This window comes from Scomber scombrus, chromosome 10 (assembly GCF_963691925.1).
Source record: "Scomber scombrus chromosome 10, fScoSco1.1, whole genome shotgun sequence".
In the NCBI taxonomy this organism is placed as follows: domain Eukaryota; kingdom Metazoa; phylum Chordata; class Actinopteri; order Scombriformes; family Scombridae; genus Scomber; species Scomber scombrus.
Window position 1 is genome coordinate 24,535,903 of NC_084979.1, and position 14,997 is coordinate 24,550,899.

Below are 14,997 nucleotides of genomic sequence, written 5' to 3' on the forward strand. Positions count from 1 at the left end.
GGAGACAGTGCAAGTGTCACATTCCTCTGTTGAACATTTCTTTGTAATCAAGCTGATTGATTTTAAGTGGTTGGATTAGTTTCAGTCTACTGCAGTTAAACTGAGAGCAGCTCTGGTTTCCATGCTGTTCTTTTTTTCTTTTCTTTTTTTTTTGGTGTGTGCGTGTGTTTGAGCTGACTTGAACAGAAGGATGCGGCTTAGGACAACACGAGAGAAAGACAGGCCTCAGAGCGATGTTATTTTTAGTGGCAGTACTTAAGTGCTCATATCTGAACGGAGACACTGTAAATTCCCTCTCTTCTCTCTCTCTCTCTGTGCATATCTCACACAGGTGATGCTGTACAGTATAGAAAACTAATATTAGACTGAGAGGTGAGCCTGCATGGAAAATGGAAAATCCCTGTTCTCGCAAAAAGCAGGTTAAATAATTGATCTGTGGGGAATGAGCTGTTTTTTAACCCTCCTGACGGATATCGTTCATCCGTAACCAAAGACAGCTTTTTACAGTCTTTAATCTCCTCTGATTTATTCTCAGACACATATCGAAGTGTTCCTGAATATGTTATGGGATCCTTCAAAATCTCTAATCTCTGACTCACACACTCACACTCGCTTGGTAAATATACTGTAGGCTATCATTTTGCTGCCATCTGCTGTCCATGACTATTCTGGTACTCAAAAAGCAATAAAAAGAAAGACATGCATGACCACTGAGAAAATTGGTTCAGCAGTTTATTTGCAGTTTTATTAGAATTTGTTTACAGTTCAGCCATATAATCTCCCTTGGGAAATGAAAGTCTAAAAAAAGAACATTAGCAAACGTTATAAAATAAGTCTTACATATAGGCTACCGAGCTACACTGTATAGTTAATGGTTAGGGGGATTTTTAAGGTTTGGTCACTGTGCTTCCAGTCTGTGCGGCACAGCAATGCAAACAAATGGGCAAGGGCACACCAAGCAACTAATCTCACTTCTGTGGTTTGTTCATAATGGGAACAAATGAAGGAATGACTTCACTTAGAGCATCAACCTTTAGAGAATGATGGGCTGGTAATAAATAACAGTCTGCGTCTTCTTATGCTGCCGTAAAAAGAACATAACTTTGCCTCAACGTTTAAATAATATGAATCCGGTCTGTGTTATGAAGATTATGTGAAGTCTCACTTCACCTCGCTTTTTCCTCCTGATGGCTTTTCTAGAGCAAAGTATCTGAAAACCTGAGTATTTCAAAAAAGATAATTTCATAGAAAAATAACATCTCACAGTATCCATTCAGCTTGATTCCTGTTTTTTTTGTTTTTTTTCCATAACTGAATTTTTAAAAAAGAGAGCAAAATAAAATGATGTGCTATTATGACATCTCAGACACAACACCGAGCTCGAATTCTGCAGAGGCTTATGATTATTAATTTTTCTATGGATTTACAGTAAGGGCCTTTTTTTATTTATTTTAATTTGGCATGACTGAAATTACTAAACGGCTCACCCACCTCTCTTATTAGAGACCTCAGAGCAAGGGTTTTCACAGTAAGAAAAATCAGTGGTTAGGATAAGGTGGTTTATGTTACCAAGGCAACTGTACGTGGCACAATGGGCACGGCACTCTCTATAAACTAGATAGTGGTTTTGTTCTGACACCAGATACACAATATTAACAGTACTTGAAATATGCACACTGGATGCATACTTTTGGCATCTTTTGCTGACTTCTGAAGTAGGGTACAAAGTAGAACATCCTAATTCACACTCAAGCAGCATATTACAAAAACATTCATTTATGAATAGGGCAGGTACAATATAGTTTGTAGTTTGAGCCTTCACGAAAGATATATACCAATTTCCACGTTATTTCTCATCACACAATAATAAATAATATGAATGGGTAGTTGTATGTAATATATAGATATACTGCATATATAGAAAGAGATATATATAGATATATATCATGATGTATTACATTACAGTAATACAAATCAGGGCTTGGCTCCAGTTAGTGTATTTACAATAGGTTCTCTTATTTAGGTTCTCTACAAATATTTACAGAATATATATTTCACACCTGCTGTCAAAAAAGGGATTTGCATCATCACAATCAAATATTCAGTTTTATGGAACAACATTACAAGTCGTGGCAAGTGTGCACACGCGGTGATAACACAAAACAGGATCATGTACAAACATGTCACACCGTTTCCTCTCGGGCCAGATGGACATGGCGCAGCGGATGTGGATGACTGATAGTCTTGGACAGTTGCATTATTATTGCTCAGTATGTTCATGAGGTATAAGTGAATGTCGATGCAGTCTTTGTACAGTAGGGGGTACTTAGGAGACGACACTCTGCTGAAGTAGCCAGAGAGAAGCAGAGATGTGAGAGAGAGAGAGATAGAAAGTCATTTAAACCAATGTGTCTGAAATACCTTGTTGTCCTGGAAACATCTATCACAGATGCTGCAAACGTGGAGACGTGCAACTTAAACAAAACACAATGTCACTGTTGTTTCGCCAGCATTGTAGACATACATTTAAAATGTTGGCGTTTCCATTTACAAGTTCTAATATCGACAAACATCAGCCAGAGGTCAGCTGTAAAAAGGCACAAAGAATATGACTTCATACTACACTGTAGATATCAAAGTGACTGAGAGAAAAACGTGAGTGCTGTTAGTGTGGGTAGCTGCAGAAAACAAGTCGAGCTCTAACAGTGTGAAACTGACAGAATCTGATACAGCATTATTCAGCTGCTGCACGCTCTAATTCCTGCTGAAGTCAAGAGACAGCACTTCTTCCTCCTCCCTGCCGTGTCTGCTTCCCGGGGCTCCTTTTCTCCTTCGTGACCTGAGCCACCCTCTGCTGGCTGGGTGTGAGCCAGGGGCCTGGCAGCACCACGGCTCGGCGCCCATTTGTATCGGTGGCGACCAGAGAAAGGCCTGAGATACTGGCAGCAGACACGCTGCCGTCAGATTGGCTTCCTTCAGACTCTGACTCATCATCCCCCAGCCGGTCTATGGACAGTGTGGAGGTGAGGAAGGAGAAGGGCTTTCTCTGTGACACCAGATCTATCGCAGCAACTACTGGTAAAGGCCTCTCAACATGCCCGTTGCTCTGTGCATCATCATCATCACCACCATAATTTCTCTGATCCTCGCTCAACTCTGTCTCTCTGTTTCCATCCCATGACCTCTCCTGCTCCCTCACACCTTCACCCTCCAGCTCTTTCAGCTCCCTGTACTCTGTTGCCATGTCCCAGTTTTTATCATACTCTGCCTCCCAGTTTTGTTTGGGTCTGGGAAGCCTTTCGTTAGGATTCGGAATGGGTAGGATAATATCCTCTTCGCTTTCTTCTCTCTCTACATCAACTACATCCTCCACCTCCTCCACATTTTCCTTCACCTCCTCCACCTCATCCACGTTTTCCTCCACCTCATCCACGTTTTCCTCCACCTCCTCCACATTTTCTTCCACTCTTTCCTCAACAGCAACAGCAGGGACCTCCTGTTCTTCCTCTTGCTCAGGTTCCTCACCCTCTGCCCTCCTCCCCCTCGTCTCGCTTCTGCTTTTCCTTCCTCTCCTTCTGCTCCTCATCCTCTCCTTGCTCTTGCTTTTCCTTTTACTGCTTCTGCTCCTCACCTTCTCCTCGCTCTTGCTTTCCCTTTCACTGCTTTTGCTCCTCACCCTCTCTTTGCTCCTGCTTTTCCTTTTACTGCTTCTGCTCCTCACCCTCTCCTTGCTCCTGCTTGTCCTTTTACTGCTTCTGCTCCTCACCCTCTCCTCGCTCCTGCTTTTCCTTTCACTGCTCCTGCTCCTCACCCTTTCCTCGCTCCTGCTTTTCTTTCCTCTGCTTCTGCTTCTGCTCCTCCCCCTCTCCCTTTCCTTCTTCCTTCCCCTCTCCTTCTCTCGTTCTGCATCACTATCATCATAATTTCTGAGGGCATCTCTGGGTAGACTCTGAGTTTCTCTTTTTCTCCTCCTCCTCTTTTCGCTGGCCTCCCGCGATCTCCCTCTCTGCATTCCCTCCTCTTCCACAGGCTCAGAGATGGGACTTTGTAAATCCGAGCGTCCTCCTCCCTCTGAGCCCCATCGTCTCCTTCTTCCTGTTCCTCTCCCTTTCTCTCGTCCATCTGTGGACCTGCTTCTCATCTTCTGCTTGGAGCTGCGCCCCCTCCGCCCGGTGGACTCTACTGCAGCCAAACCCTGCTCCTTGGTGTGATGCAGGAAGGAGGGGGGGGTGATTCTGTGCTCACGGCCTGGACATAAGTTGAATGGGAAAGAGACAGAGAGAAGACAAAACAGACTGAATAGGCAGGTAAAGGAGAGGAAGAGCAAACATCTCTGGCAAAGATCATTATGTAATATGTCATTAAAGAGCTTTGATATCCAGGAAGTATTTTTTTGTTTGTTTTGTTATGGTGCATTAGGTCAGCTTGTTTAAAAACAGCTGCGTTTCTATTTCAGTTCAACCTTCACCAGTATTCTCAGTATACAGTATATTTCTAATAAATAATTCTGTGCTCTTACAAAATTTGAAGCTAGCAAATTTTGCAAGTACATTTCTACACCTTTACTCTAGTTGATAATTAAGATGACCCTATCATGAGGAAGTCTAACACAAGGGTTTAAGGTATTGTCCACTACGAGCGAAGACAGCAGTGGTGACTGAGGAAAGGAATGTAGAGAGACAGAAAATGGGAGAACTAACAGGAACCATTACCAACCGCGTATTCTCTGTCCGTCCAATGACATAGAAGCAAGGCTCGCCTAGCTTGGAGTTGGTCATACATAGAGACAAACTGGAGAGCTCCACTGAGAGAGAGAAAGAAAGAAAGAAAGAAAGAAAGAAAGAAAGAAAGAAAGAAAGAAAGAAAGAAAGAAAGAAAGAAAGAAAGAAAAGGGAAAAGAAAGGAAGGGGCGGTAAGGAGAGAAATGTTTGGAGGAGGAAACAATGAAACGCAAGACAGGCCAAAATGCAGAGGGGAAAATGTGGGTTAGGGACAGTGAAAGTAAAATAAGTGAAGGAGATGTGGATGGGTTAGAAGGGAGAAAAAAGTCCAAAAGTAAAAAAGAGAGTGAAAAGGTAGAAGGTATTTTAGTTAGAATTAGTCCCGCAGAAAAAAGCAGAAGAAAAAGCAGAATTACACACCCAAGACAAATGCATCACATGCAGAAGAGTTTCCCTATTTTACATTTTTCCTCATGAGAAATGTTGTTAAAATCCCCCAAATTTTCCCAAACCTTCCTTCTCTGTCTGTCTTACCATAGTCAGGCACGTAGCCGTTTCCTCTTTTGAGCACCAGGTGGATGCGGTGACCTCCTCTGCGGATCTGCTCGACCGCCTGGCTGTGGGTCATCCCTGCTGTGCTGTCCCCATTGATCTCCACAAGCTGATCGCTCACCTTTAGCCGCAAACCACACAATCACAAAACAACACAAATATTGTAATCCATTACACTTTTTTTGATTGATTATCACATCAAATTAGTTGAACATTCAGGAATAAAATGTTGTAACAGTAGTTGAAATAGGCCCTTTTTACAGCAGACATTTGACTTGTCATTGAAGGGAATACAAAGGTGTTACTAATGCAATAATGAAAGCTTTGTTCTCAGGTGACACCGAGCCAGCAGGCACAATACCAGTACCATGAAAAACTGAAGCAGCAAAATAGTAATTCAGCCTTCAATAATTTCATTATTTACACCTTTGTTTTCTTACTGGGACATGTCAGGATGTGTAAGAATGAAAGAATACAAAAAATACAGACTGTATTCTTATTACTAAATGGCAGGTTGCTTATTGCTTTTATGATTTAAGGTGGAAAAAAGGGGGAAAAAAGAAGCTAGATAGCGTTCAAGTTTTCCACAATGTCACAAGAACACCTGCTTCAGTTTAAGCAGCTTCCCCAAATCCTGAAACAAAACAAATTATTTTATACTGCAAGTATTTTAAATGAGAGGTTTCTGTATTTTAGTTTTTGTCTGTTATCATCTCACTGCTTTGAAGTGGGTGTTCGGTGCTTCTGTTCACCAATTAGAATTTAGCAATATATGAATCAAAATGTGATGCTTATGTTGCTAGTTCGCCCACGCAGCTCTGTGGAAGCAGATAGGTAAACTCTTTGAGTGTTAAACTTATAATGAATAATACCCAAGGATGTTAATTTTCAACACTGTGCCTGATGAAGGTCGGATAGGCCGAAACATTGCAGCAACTTAATAAAACAAACAGCAGTGAGCGAGACAGTGTGCAGGAGCTTTTTTTAATTTTTTTGATTGCACTTTCCTCCTCCGCACCTGCCACCACTCAGGTGTGAAGAGATTCCTTTCTTTAACACTTGTAACGCTAAAATTGTTGCTTCAAGTTTCTTGCTTTGACCCTAAGAAATTTAGCTTAAAAAAATATAATCTGCATATTTCCCAACTCATTTTAGGGTAACAGGACATAATACAGGATATGCTTTTTGTACTTTCAAGCATATGGCATGTTAATACAAGCACTTTGTTATTTATCAACAATGATTACAAATGTGTGTTGGAAGTAGTGCTGTGAAAAGTGTAAGCAATGCACAACTACACATGCTAATATACAGTAGCAACACTTATATAATAACAAGAGGGACTTAGAAATAATACAATCAAATATAGAAAAGAGGGAAATAAATACAAATATTTTAGAGTAAAAGGGGTTGTGTAACATTCTCACTTGCCAATTAGGTATTATTGTACATATTGTAAAATACAGACACTAATCTGACACACCTGCATTCTTTGGCTTCGTGCGGCCGGCCCTCCCTCCATCAGTGCCAAGACGTAGAGGCCCATGTTGTACTCACTGCCCCCTCGGAGGCTGAAGCCGAAGCCTGAGGGGCCACGATCCAGGTCTGCACTGTAATACCTGGAGTCACGCTGGAATATGAGGACAGAGATAGTGAAAGGGAGCACACAAAATCATCACTGCAAGAAATATCAAACACTGGCAGCGGATAAGATGAGCTAAAGCAGAATCATGATTAGAGTAGCAGAGAGGATGCTATGTTAAGTTATGGTGCTGTCTTCACCTTCGGACGTGACCTCTGACCCTTTCTGCTTCTTTGACCGGGGTCATACTCAGTGGATTCTGAAAGGCTTGAAGAGTCTGTAAGAGGAAAAAGTAAACATTAGTTAAGAAGAAGAATTAAGAGCGTTTATGTGTGTGTTTACTGGGTGCTTGAGCTTACAGGTGCTAGGACGGGGGACTATAGTGAGACGTAAAGTATTTCCCGCTCGGCGAAGGATCTGAGCAAGCTCCCGATGAGGCAGAGTCACCACTGAGCGCCCTTCAACTGCCTCTAATCGATCTCCAGGGCGGATCTGACCGCTCTTGGCCGCTGGGCTGCCTCGACGGACCGTCACAAATCGGTGAGGGAGAAGAGAAGCAGCTGAAGAGAGGACAAAAAGACATCCAACAGTTACATCTACTTTCACTGACTCGTTGGTTGAGTTATCAGTTGGAACACGAAACCCTATTCAGCCCTCAAACTTTCCTTTTAACTGAAGGCAGCGAGTCATAAGTGGGATCAAATAAATTTAAAAGCAGGAAGATTTATTTCACCAGACTTGTTTCCTAAAACAAGCTGTAATTAAGCTTTGGATCGTTTTGGCAGGGTTTAAATTATAAATTACTTTCCACAGAAGCCTTTCTTTGCACTTCCCCCAGTGTCTCCTTGAAACACTCTCCTCTTCACCTTCATCTTCCTATCTATCAAGCTATCCCTCTATCCGCTGACACATCAGGAACTGCTTTTTGCTGTCCAGTAATTTGTCTCTCTCCTCAAGAACAAACTGTCAGGGAGCACAAGCTTTCCAGCAATATTTTTATACCCTGAATCTGTCAAACTGCTCATAACAGCAGGCTTTAGATATCTTCACTTCAGTTTATACAGCATCAAGATCCCCAAACTGTCTGCATTAGTATGCCACTGGCAAACAAAACACACATAAACACACACTAAAATATTTTTCTCTTCTGTGGGGGAAAACTCTGCCCATCTTCTCCCAGCCCCCTGCAGTGCTCAAACCCAAAAGCATACCACATATCACTGCTATTGAGCTATGATCCACAGGATTGTGTTGCTGAGGTCAAACATAATCTGCAAGTGTAAGATTCAATTTGACTTTTGAACTGAAAAGAAGATATAAACCACAGTGTGAGGAGGGACAATTAGCATCACAAACTCGATTTGTCTTATCTTCTTTATGACAAGATGGTTCACAATGAGGCTTAACTCTAGTTACTGTCAAAGGTTTATGAGAAAAATATTGAGCTGCCTTAAAATAAATTTGCCTCCATTAATCTCCTGGACAAACTAAAAAGCATCTTACAGTTTTTAGCTGGACTGTCTAATTCTATCTTCTGTTCTTCTTTCTGTATCTAAGTAAACTCCATATTACGCTCTTGTTGACCCCTCTGTGAGAGTATGCTGTGCTTTGGTGACAGCTGGCCCCTCTTGAGTCTTGCCAGTGCCCTTATGTAACCCATCAGACAGCATAAACATTTTGAGATTCTCTTTAAGCTAAGGTATATACTATAGCCCCCTCTTCTGTCTACATCCTCTCAGGACAAAAATAGCATTTTGAAGGGTGCCATGAAATGCTTGTTAACAGATTAAAATTGAAATTGGCAGGGTACGAATATGCCATATGAGATGAAGTGTATGTCAGTCACATTGGAACGATGATCCAGTTAAAAGGTACAGCCTATAATTTAAAGCCCATCTCCAATCTGGGCCTAATCTGGGTGACCCAGGCAGAAACAGCATTCAGGTCAAATCAAAGCCAAGGCAGCTTTGCAAATAGTCTTCTTATCATGCATAATACATCAGCTAAACGTCAACAGTCGCCAAAACACATGAGTACACATGCAACAGTCATGCTCACGCACGCATGTGCAACATCACACACACGCACAAAGTGACTCACACGCAGAGGGATTGAAACAGATGTACTAAGCCACACATGCACACAAACAGACAACACACTCAGACTACACACAGATTCATCCAAATGGACTGCTTTATATTGTAGTGTCTTTTCCTCTGGCTCTCTGTGTTCTCCTGTCCAGAGTAATCCCACTGCGGTATGCCCAGCAGCCATCCAGCCTCTCTGACGCTCTGCACTGATCACCACTTAGGAGTGGTAGCAGCCCCCCTCCCCACTATAGTAAAATCCCACTCTGCAGCTCAGCCTGCAGATGCCTACGACATGTCGGAGATGGGAGAGAGGACTGTTGATCTTTAGCAGGATCTTTCCCAAGTGTTCATGCTGAACTCACTGCAGAGCACTCACTGCTAAATCCCTTCATTTAGCTGCCTATGTGGCTCACTATAATACACACATAACATTACTACATCATGTCGTGTGCCGCTTTAAGCCGGACTCAGTTAAAAACATTGTAAATTCTGCTTAATAAGCCAGTATAATTGTAAATATGTAACCATACTACATCATATCTCAGCATCAGTTTGATCAATTACCTAAAATCTTGAACACGTGAGCCTGTGGATCTAACTTTCACACTGCCACAGTCAACACACCTGACTGACCAAACTTTAGAGTGCAATGCAGAATTCAAAACCTCTAGCTCATGCACACACCTAAATGACAAACACTGCACCAATCCCTCCCCATCTTTTTTTTCCTTTTTCCTTTTTTTTTTGGTAAACATGAAACGAGAAGTGGAGCAAATAATTACGTTTAGACTCCTTCACAGTTTTCAAAGCGGACTGCAGTCTCTCCAGCATGGCTCTTTGATTAGCATGCGCAGAAAAGCATTAAAAAAATAAAATGAAAATCCTAAATTCCGTGTCAGGCAGATTTGTAGGTGTTGAGATTCACATGTGACGACCAACAGGAAGCTAAAACACAGGTTTGCTGTCCCTCTGTGGATTTTCCCCTCTGTTGCTCCTCTGCGAGGGAAACGTTCAGTGTAGCATTTCTCTTAAGCATTCAGAGAGCGATGGAGAGAGCGGGAGGTAGGTGGGAGGCAGAGGAAGAGAGGAAGGGAGGGAGAGATAGAGAGAGAGGGAGAGTTTTAATCTTTTGAAAAACCAGACTGGACGCTTTTACTGCAGAGTAAAGGGATGTGTGTGTGTGTGTGAGAGAGAGAGAGAGCGAGAGAGAGAAAGAGAGAGAGAGAGAGAGAGAGAGAGAGAGAGAGAGAGAGAGAGAGAGAGACGGAGAGAGAGGGGGAAGAGAGTGGGTGGGAGCTTGTGAGAGAAGAGCAGTGGAGAGAAAGACTGATGATAGGGTGGAAATGATAGAGGAAAAAGGGAGATATGGAGAGACAAAGAGGGGACTTCTTTCTGTGACGTGACAGGAGTGAAATGAAGGGGAGAACGAGGACACGATGGAGATGGAGGTTCGCGGAGGTGCTGCAGAGACAGGTGCACCTACAACCTTAATCTCACAATGAAAACATAAATGTACGCTCGCTCAGGCCATAAAGATAATTGAACTGCATCAAACTACAACAGAGGGCAGCCAATACAAGACATGGGACGGGGAGAGGGGGGGTAATACATCATGAGGATGCTGCGGTTAACCTGCTATTCATAAGCCCAACACTAAAAGCTAATAAAGGCAGGATATGTTTCCTTCCCAGACGGAACATAAACAAGCCTCAATGTCCTGTCAAGTCAAAGCAGATAGAGAATCACAGAGTAAGACACTAGTTATGCGATCATTTCAACAAAAGTTCATTCTGCAGGGGACAAATTGAATTAAAAATAGCACAAGCGCATATAAAACCTGTGTATAACCTGTTAACTTTTTTAAAAAGCCAGACCATCAGGTGTCACGCATGAGATTCTGAATATCAGTAGAGGTATTGAGTATCATTGATGGTAAAAATTCAGTACATTTCAGAGCCTGTACTTTCTTACTTGAGTAAAGGAGTTGAATCAGTACTTCTACTTTTACCAGGGTCTTTTCTTACACAAGTATCTGCACTTCTACATAAGTACAGAATGTGAGTAGTTTCGCCACCTCTGAATATGATGCTGATTCTATTTAAAAAAAAAAACTGGTCTCAGTTATTCTGATGGCTTCCAACATGCTGTTAAACATTGATGAGATGAGATGGTGAGACCTAGGATGATATGCAATTTTGTTGGTTTTGTTTTATTATTCAAAAATGTTATTATTCATGGTAGCCACCAAAACAACAACCAAACATCACTCATGGTTATGAGAGTGGCACATTTGCATTTAGCTTTCAATGAATATTGACAGAAAATATACACTTGAGTAATTATGTTGTGCCAGCTTAAGTGCAGTTCACAAGAACAACAGTGGATGCCAAAACTGATTTCTTTCAACAATGCAAATAAAAACCAACGAAGGAAAAAACACTTTACAAGAAAAGGGTCGATGATGCATCATGACTCATCCGGTGGCACGTGGCCACAGTGACTACTTTTTAATCTGTAATTACCTAATGGTGCTTTTGTTCACAAGGGCATCCAAATGAAACCTGTTTCCCTGGGCAGATAACCAAATGGTTCTACTGGGCCAGAAAAATCAAAACTAAAGCTGTCTAATGTCTGTCCAGTCATGATGAAAAAGTAATGTTTCACAGACCAAAACATCTGATATATTTAAAGCATTTAACTTGAAACACAAAATGGTTTGTATATAGGTGTTTTGCTCTCACCTTTGCCATTCTCCACATCCTGAGAGGCAATGACGAACCCAAACCCCTCTCCTGGCTTTCTCCTCAGCTCCACTTCAAACCCTCGGAACGGCCGAGTTCGTTCACCATTCTGCCTTTCCAGACCCGAATCAGGCTCTGCGACACCACCCGCCTCATCCTCCAGGCCTGTGTTGATCCAGTCTTTGGGCTCCATGGTTAGTGTCACTGGAATCGACTCCAAGAAACTGGTGCTCTGGATCAGCGAGGAACGCGTTGGAACCGGGGACGGAGGGGTGCTCATGGAAGTACGGGGCAGAGGTAATAACTCTGGGAGGATGGAGGAGTTGTCTGAGCCAACAGGTGGAGGAGGAGGGCGGAGTAGAGGAGGGGGGAGTCTCCGAATTGAGCTGGGGGAGATGGTTGAGTGATAGACGCCTGATAAAGAGGGAAAGAAAAAAACTGTGAATACATTTGTTTGTCATTTACTAAAAATCTACAACAAATACAAAACATTTACCTCCTCTGTAAACCAACAAGACGACTTCTCCCTGTCTGGTGTGCTCTTGGAGAACAGATTGTACCTGTGAACACACAAGTATGTTTTAGCTAAATGTGAGATAATTAGATTACATTTCACACATTTACATGATCAGATGCCCATTTCTCGAGCTAACTTAAAGCTGGCTGGTTCCAGTTGGAATGTAGTGGCAAAATGTCACAAGATTATTTCTGTAGGACATAAGAAAAAATACCTCAATTCTTTTATACATAATTATATTCATTTTTCAGACTTTTCACAAATGTTTCCTTTTTTGGAAAATGAGGGCTGTAGTTTTACCTCTTTGGGGCCCCTAAAAATAACTTATATGCATCAGTCTGAGAGGGACTCACTATTTGATCTAACTGCTTAAAACTCATGCACCCTGTGATAAGGGGTTTCTCATAATCAAAAGTTGAGAACCACTGTTTTAACTCATTATCTACACATTTTGTTTAGTTTGCATTTCTTCTCATTCTTTCCTTCCTGTTTGGCCCCTTTGTTACCTGTGCAAAACTGAGACTCTGGATATCAGCTCCATTGATTTTGACAATAGCATCCCCTGGCTGCAGGGAGTTGCACTGCCTCCTGTCCCAGACTCTTTTCACTATTGTCATGCTGCCTCCCGGACCGCCGGCCGTCACGCTGAAGCCGAGACCTCTGTCTCCTTCACACTGAGCCAAGGCCACTGGCACCAGCTCCCCGCCGCTGAAACCACCAGCTCCACTGCCCACACTCATCGCCCCAGGAGAGGATACACTGCTAGGGCTTGCAGTGGGGCTGGTGTTGCCATGGAAACCGTTGAAGCCACGGTGGTGGGGGCTGTCAGGTGTCTGATGAGGTCTGAGGTGGGATGTCTGCGGTCTGAAGAGTTGGGAGTGAGCGCTACGGGGGCCACCAGGGGAAGATGAGGGCCTTCGCGGGGACTGAGGCAGGGGCAGCCGAGACCCCGACAGGGTGCAGGTGGACAGGTCACTCTCAGATGACTTGGACGTTCCATAACGTAACGGATGAGGGGGTGTTGAGAGGGAGTTATTGTTGTGATTACGGATCATTGAAGCCCTGATGAGGTGGAAGAGGGGGAGTTGAAATCAATAGTAAGCACATATTTTCTTATTAAAATGTTAAATAAATAAATGGCCCAGGTGCCTTGCCTGTTGCACATATATACAAAATGCACTTTCTCACAAATAACTGATGAAAATGTGCTACGTCGCTAAAATACCTCTGTCATTATTGAGTTAAATCTCATTTCTCATTGAGTTTCATGTGAATCTCAGAGCTAAACATACTTTTACTAAGAATGTATGTCTTGAATTCTCTTTCTTTCTTAGTTTGTATGTTTTTGTTGTGAATGTTCATGAACATTTTGTTCACACACTACAAACCAATTTCCCCTTTAGAATAATATCAAAGTTAATCTTAAAAATCTTAAATTTTCTACAGCTCTGGAACTAAGAGAGATCAGTCTCAATTGGGGAAAAGAAAATGTAAATAGTAATCATGCTCTCTTTTAAATCACTGCAATCAGTTGTTTCAAACTAATGCATTTAAACACAATCTCTGCAGGCACTCATCTATGTAGAACCTCCTTTGAGCCACATGTGCAGGTGTTACCTGTGTGAACCAATGGCAGAAACAACTTCGCTGTCGCTCTGGCTGGCCAATGTCGGGTCGAGCGACTGCAGTCTGGCTAAACTTCTCAGGGAACGAGGCGGACGTGCAGGGGAGGAGGAGGAGGCAGTGTTGCTCATACTGGAGCGTCTGTAGGAGTATGGCTGTCTGGTAGCAAAAGACGTGGCATTTCCATTAGTATCTAAAGTCACTCCTGGCTCCATGTAGCTCCTGTCATTGTAGACCCCGTTAAAGTTAAAGTGCTGGGTCTGGGTAGTAGGTGTTGGGAGGCGAGGTAGATGGTGAAGAGGCTGAGGCTGGGAGGTGGTGGGTGGTAAGATTGGCTCCCCGCTGTCCAGCAGCCTCGGCGCAGGCTGCTTGGGACAACCGTCGGGGTTGTAAAGCATCGGATACCCTCTTCTAACCTCTACATCCACACTGTGGCCCACAGGCACTGTCTTGAGCATCTCGACCACCTCTTTGTGAGACACTCCTAACACACAGGCGTCATTGATGTACACCAGGAGGTCCGCTGGCAAAGCACAAAGAGATACAGATGTGTAAAGAAACAATACATTTACTATAGTATCGGTAGCCAAAACTGACACACCTTTGTTCCTTTGGGTGATGTAGGTTACTCTGAAAAGATGCTTTTATGCATTATGGTTTTAACTTTTTTGACCATTTTCATATGTTTGAGTGTGCAGATCAGTGTAGTTTGCAAATGAAACGCTGTCTGTTGTTTTGTGTGGGTGTGGACTAATCCAAGCAACTAATCCCTCTAAACCAGCCTATTAACAGATATGAACTAGATCAGTCCCTACAGAGACAGCCTGTGCTCTGGCTTCCTGGAGTGGTAATATCTGCATTGGCATTTAATGTGCGTGTGTGTTTATGTTTGTGAACTGGATGTGTAGCACTGCATATGCGTGTGCTATGATAGCGAGATTATGGTGCGCTGGTCCTGAGGATTAAAGACTGATTGTGATATACACTTGCTGCAGGAGATCAGAAAAGTGTAATCCCAAAGAGTGGAGGCAGAGAAGTAGAGAGATAGACCGTTAAAACACACCGCTGATAAAAAAAAAATTCCCTGCTTCAACATTTTGCAAGATTTCACAAACCACAGTTAAAGCTTGTTCTATTTAAAATAATATACTGCTAAATAATGCGTCTTTGT

General features: G+C 42.7%; 1 protein-coding gene across 1 annotated transcript in view; it reads right to left on the bottom strand.

Annotated features, from left to right (window-relative positions):
• Positions 1-4,179: 4,179 nt before the first annotated feature.
• LOC133988147 (membrane-associated guanylate kinase, WW and PDZ domain-containing protein 2) overlaps positions 4,180-14,997 on the bottom strand; it is a 35,859-nt gene continuing 25,041 nt past the window's right edge. The window contains exons 9-19 of the mRNA XM_062427698.1: positions 13,821-14,349; positions 12,710-13,265; positions 12,183-12,246; positions 11,688-12,100; positions 9,728-9,791; positions 7,215-7,415; positions 7,056-7,132; positions 6,757-6,903; positions 5,256-5,394; positions 4,701-4,804; positions 4,180-4,248 (exon numbers count right to left, since the gene is read on the bottom strand). Of these exons, the coding sequence (XP_062283682.1) occupies positions 4,180-4,248; positions 4,701-4,804; positions 5,256-5,394; positions 6,757-6,903; positions 7,056-7,132; positions 7,215-7,415; positions 9,728-9,791; positions 11,688-12,100; positions 12,183-12,246; positions 12,710-13,265; positions 13,821-14,349 (2,363 nt within the window). The remainder of the gene's footprint in view (positions 4,249-4,700; positions 4,805-5,255; positions 5,395-6,756; positions 6,904-7,055; positions 7,133-7,214; positions 7,416-9,727; positions 9,792-11,687; positions 12,101-12,182; positions 12,247-12,709; positions 13,266-13,820; positions 14,350-14,997) is intronic.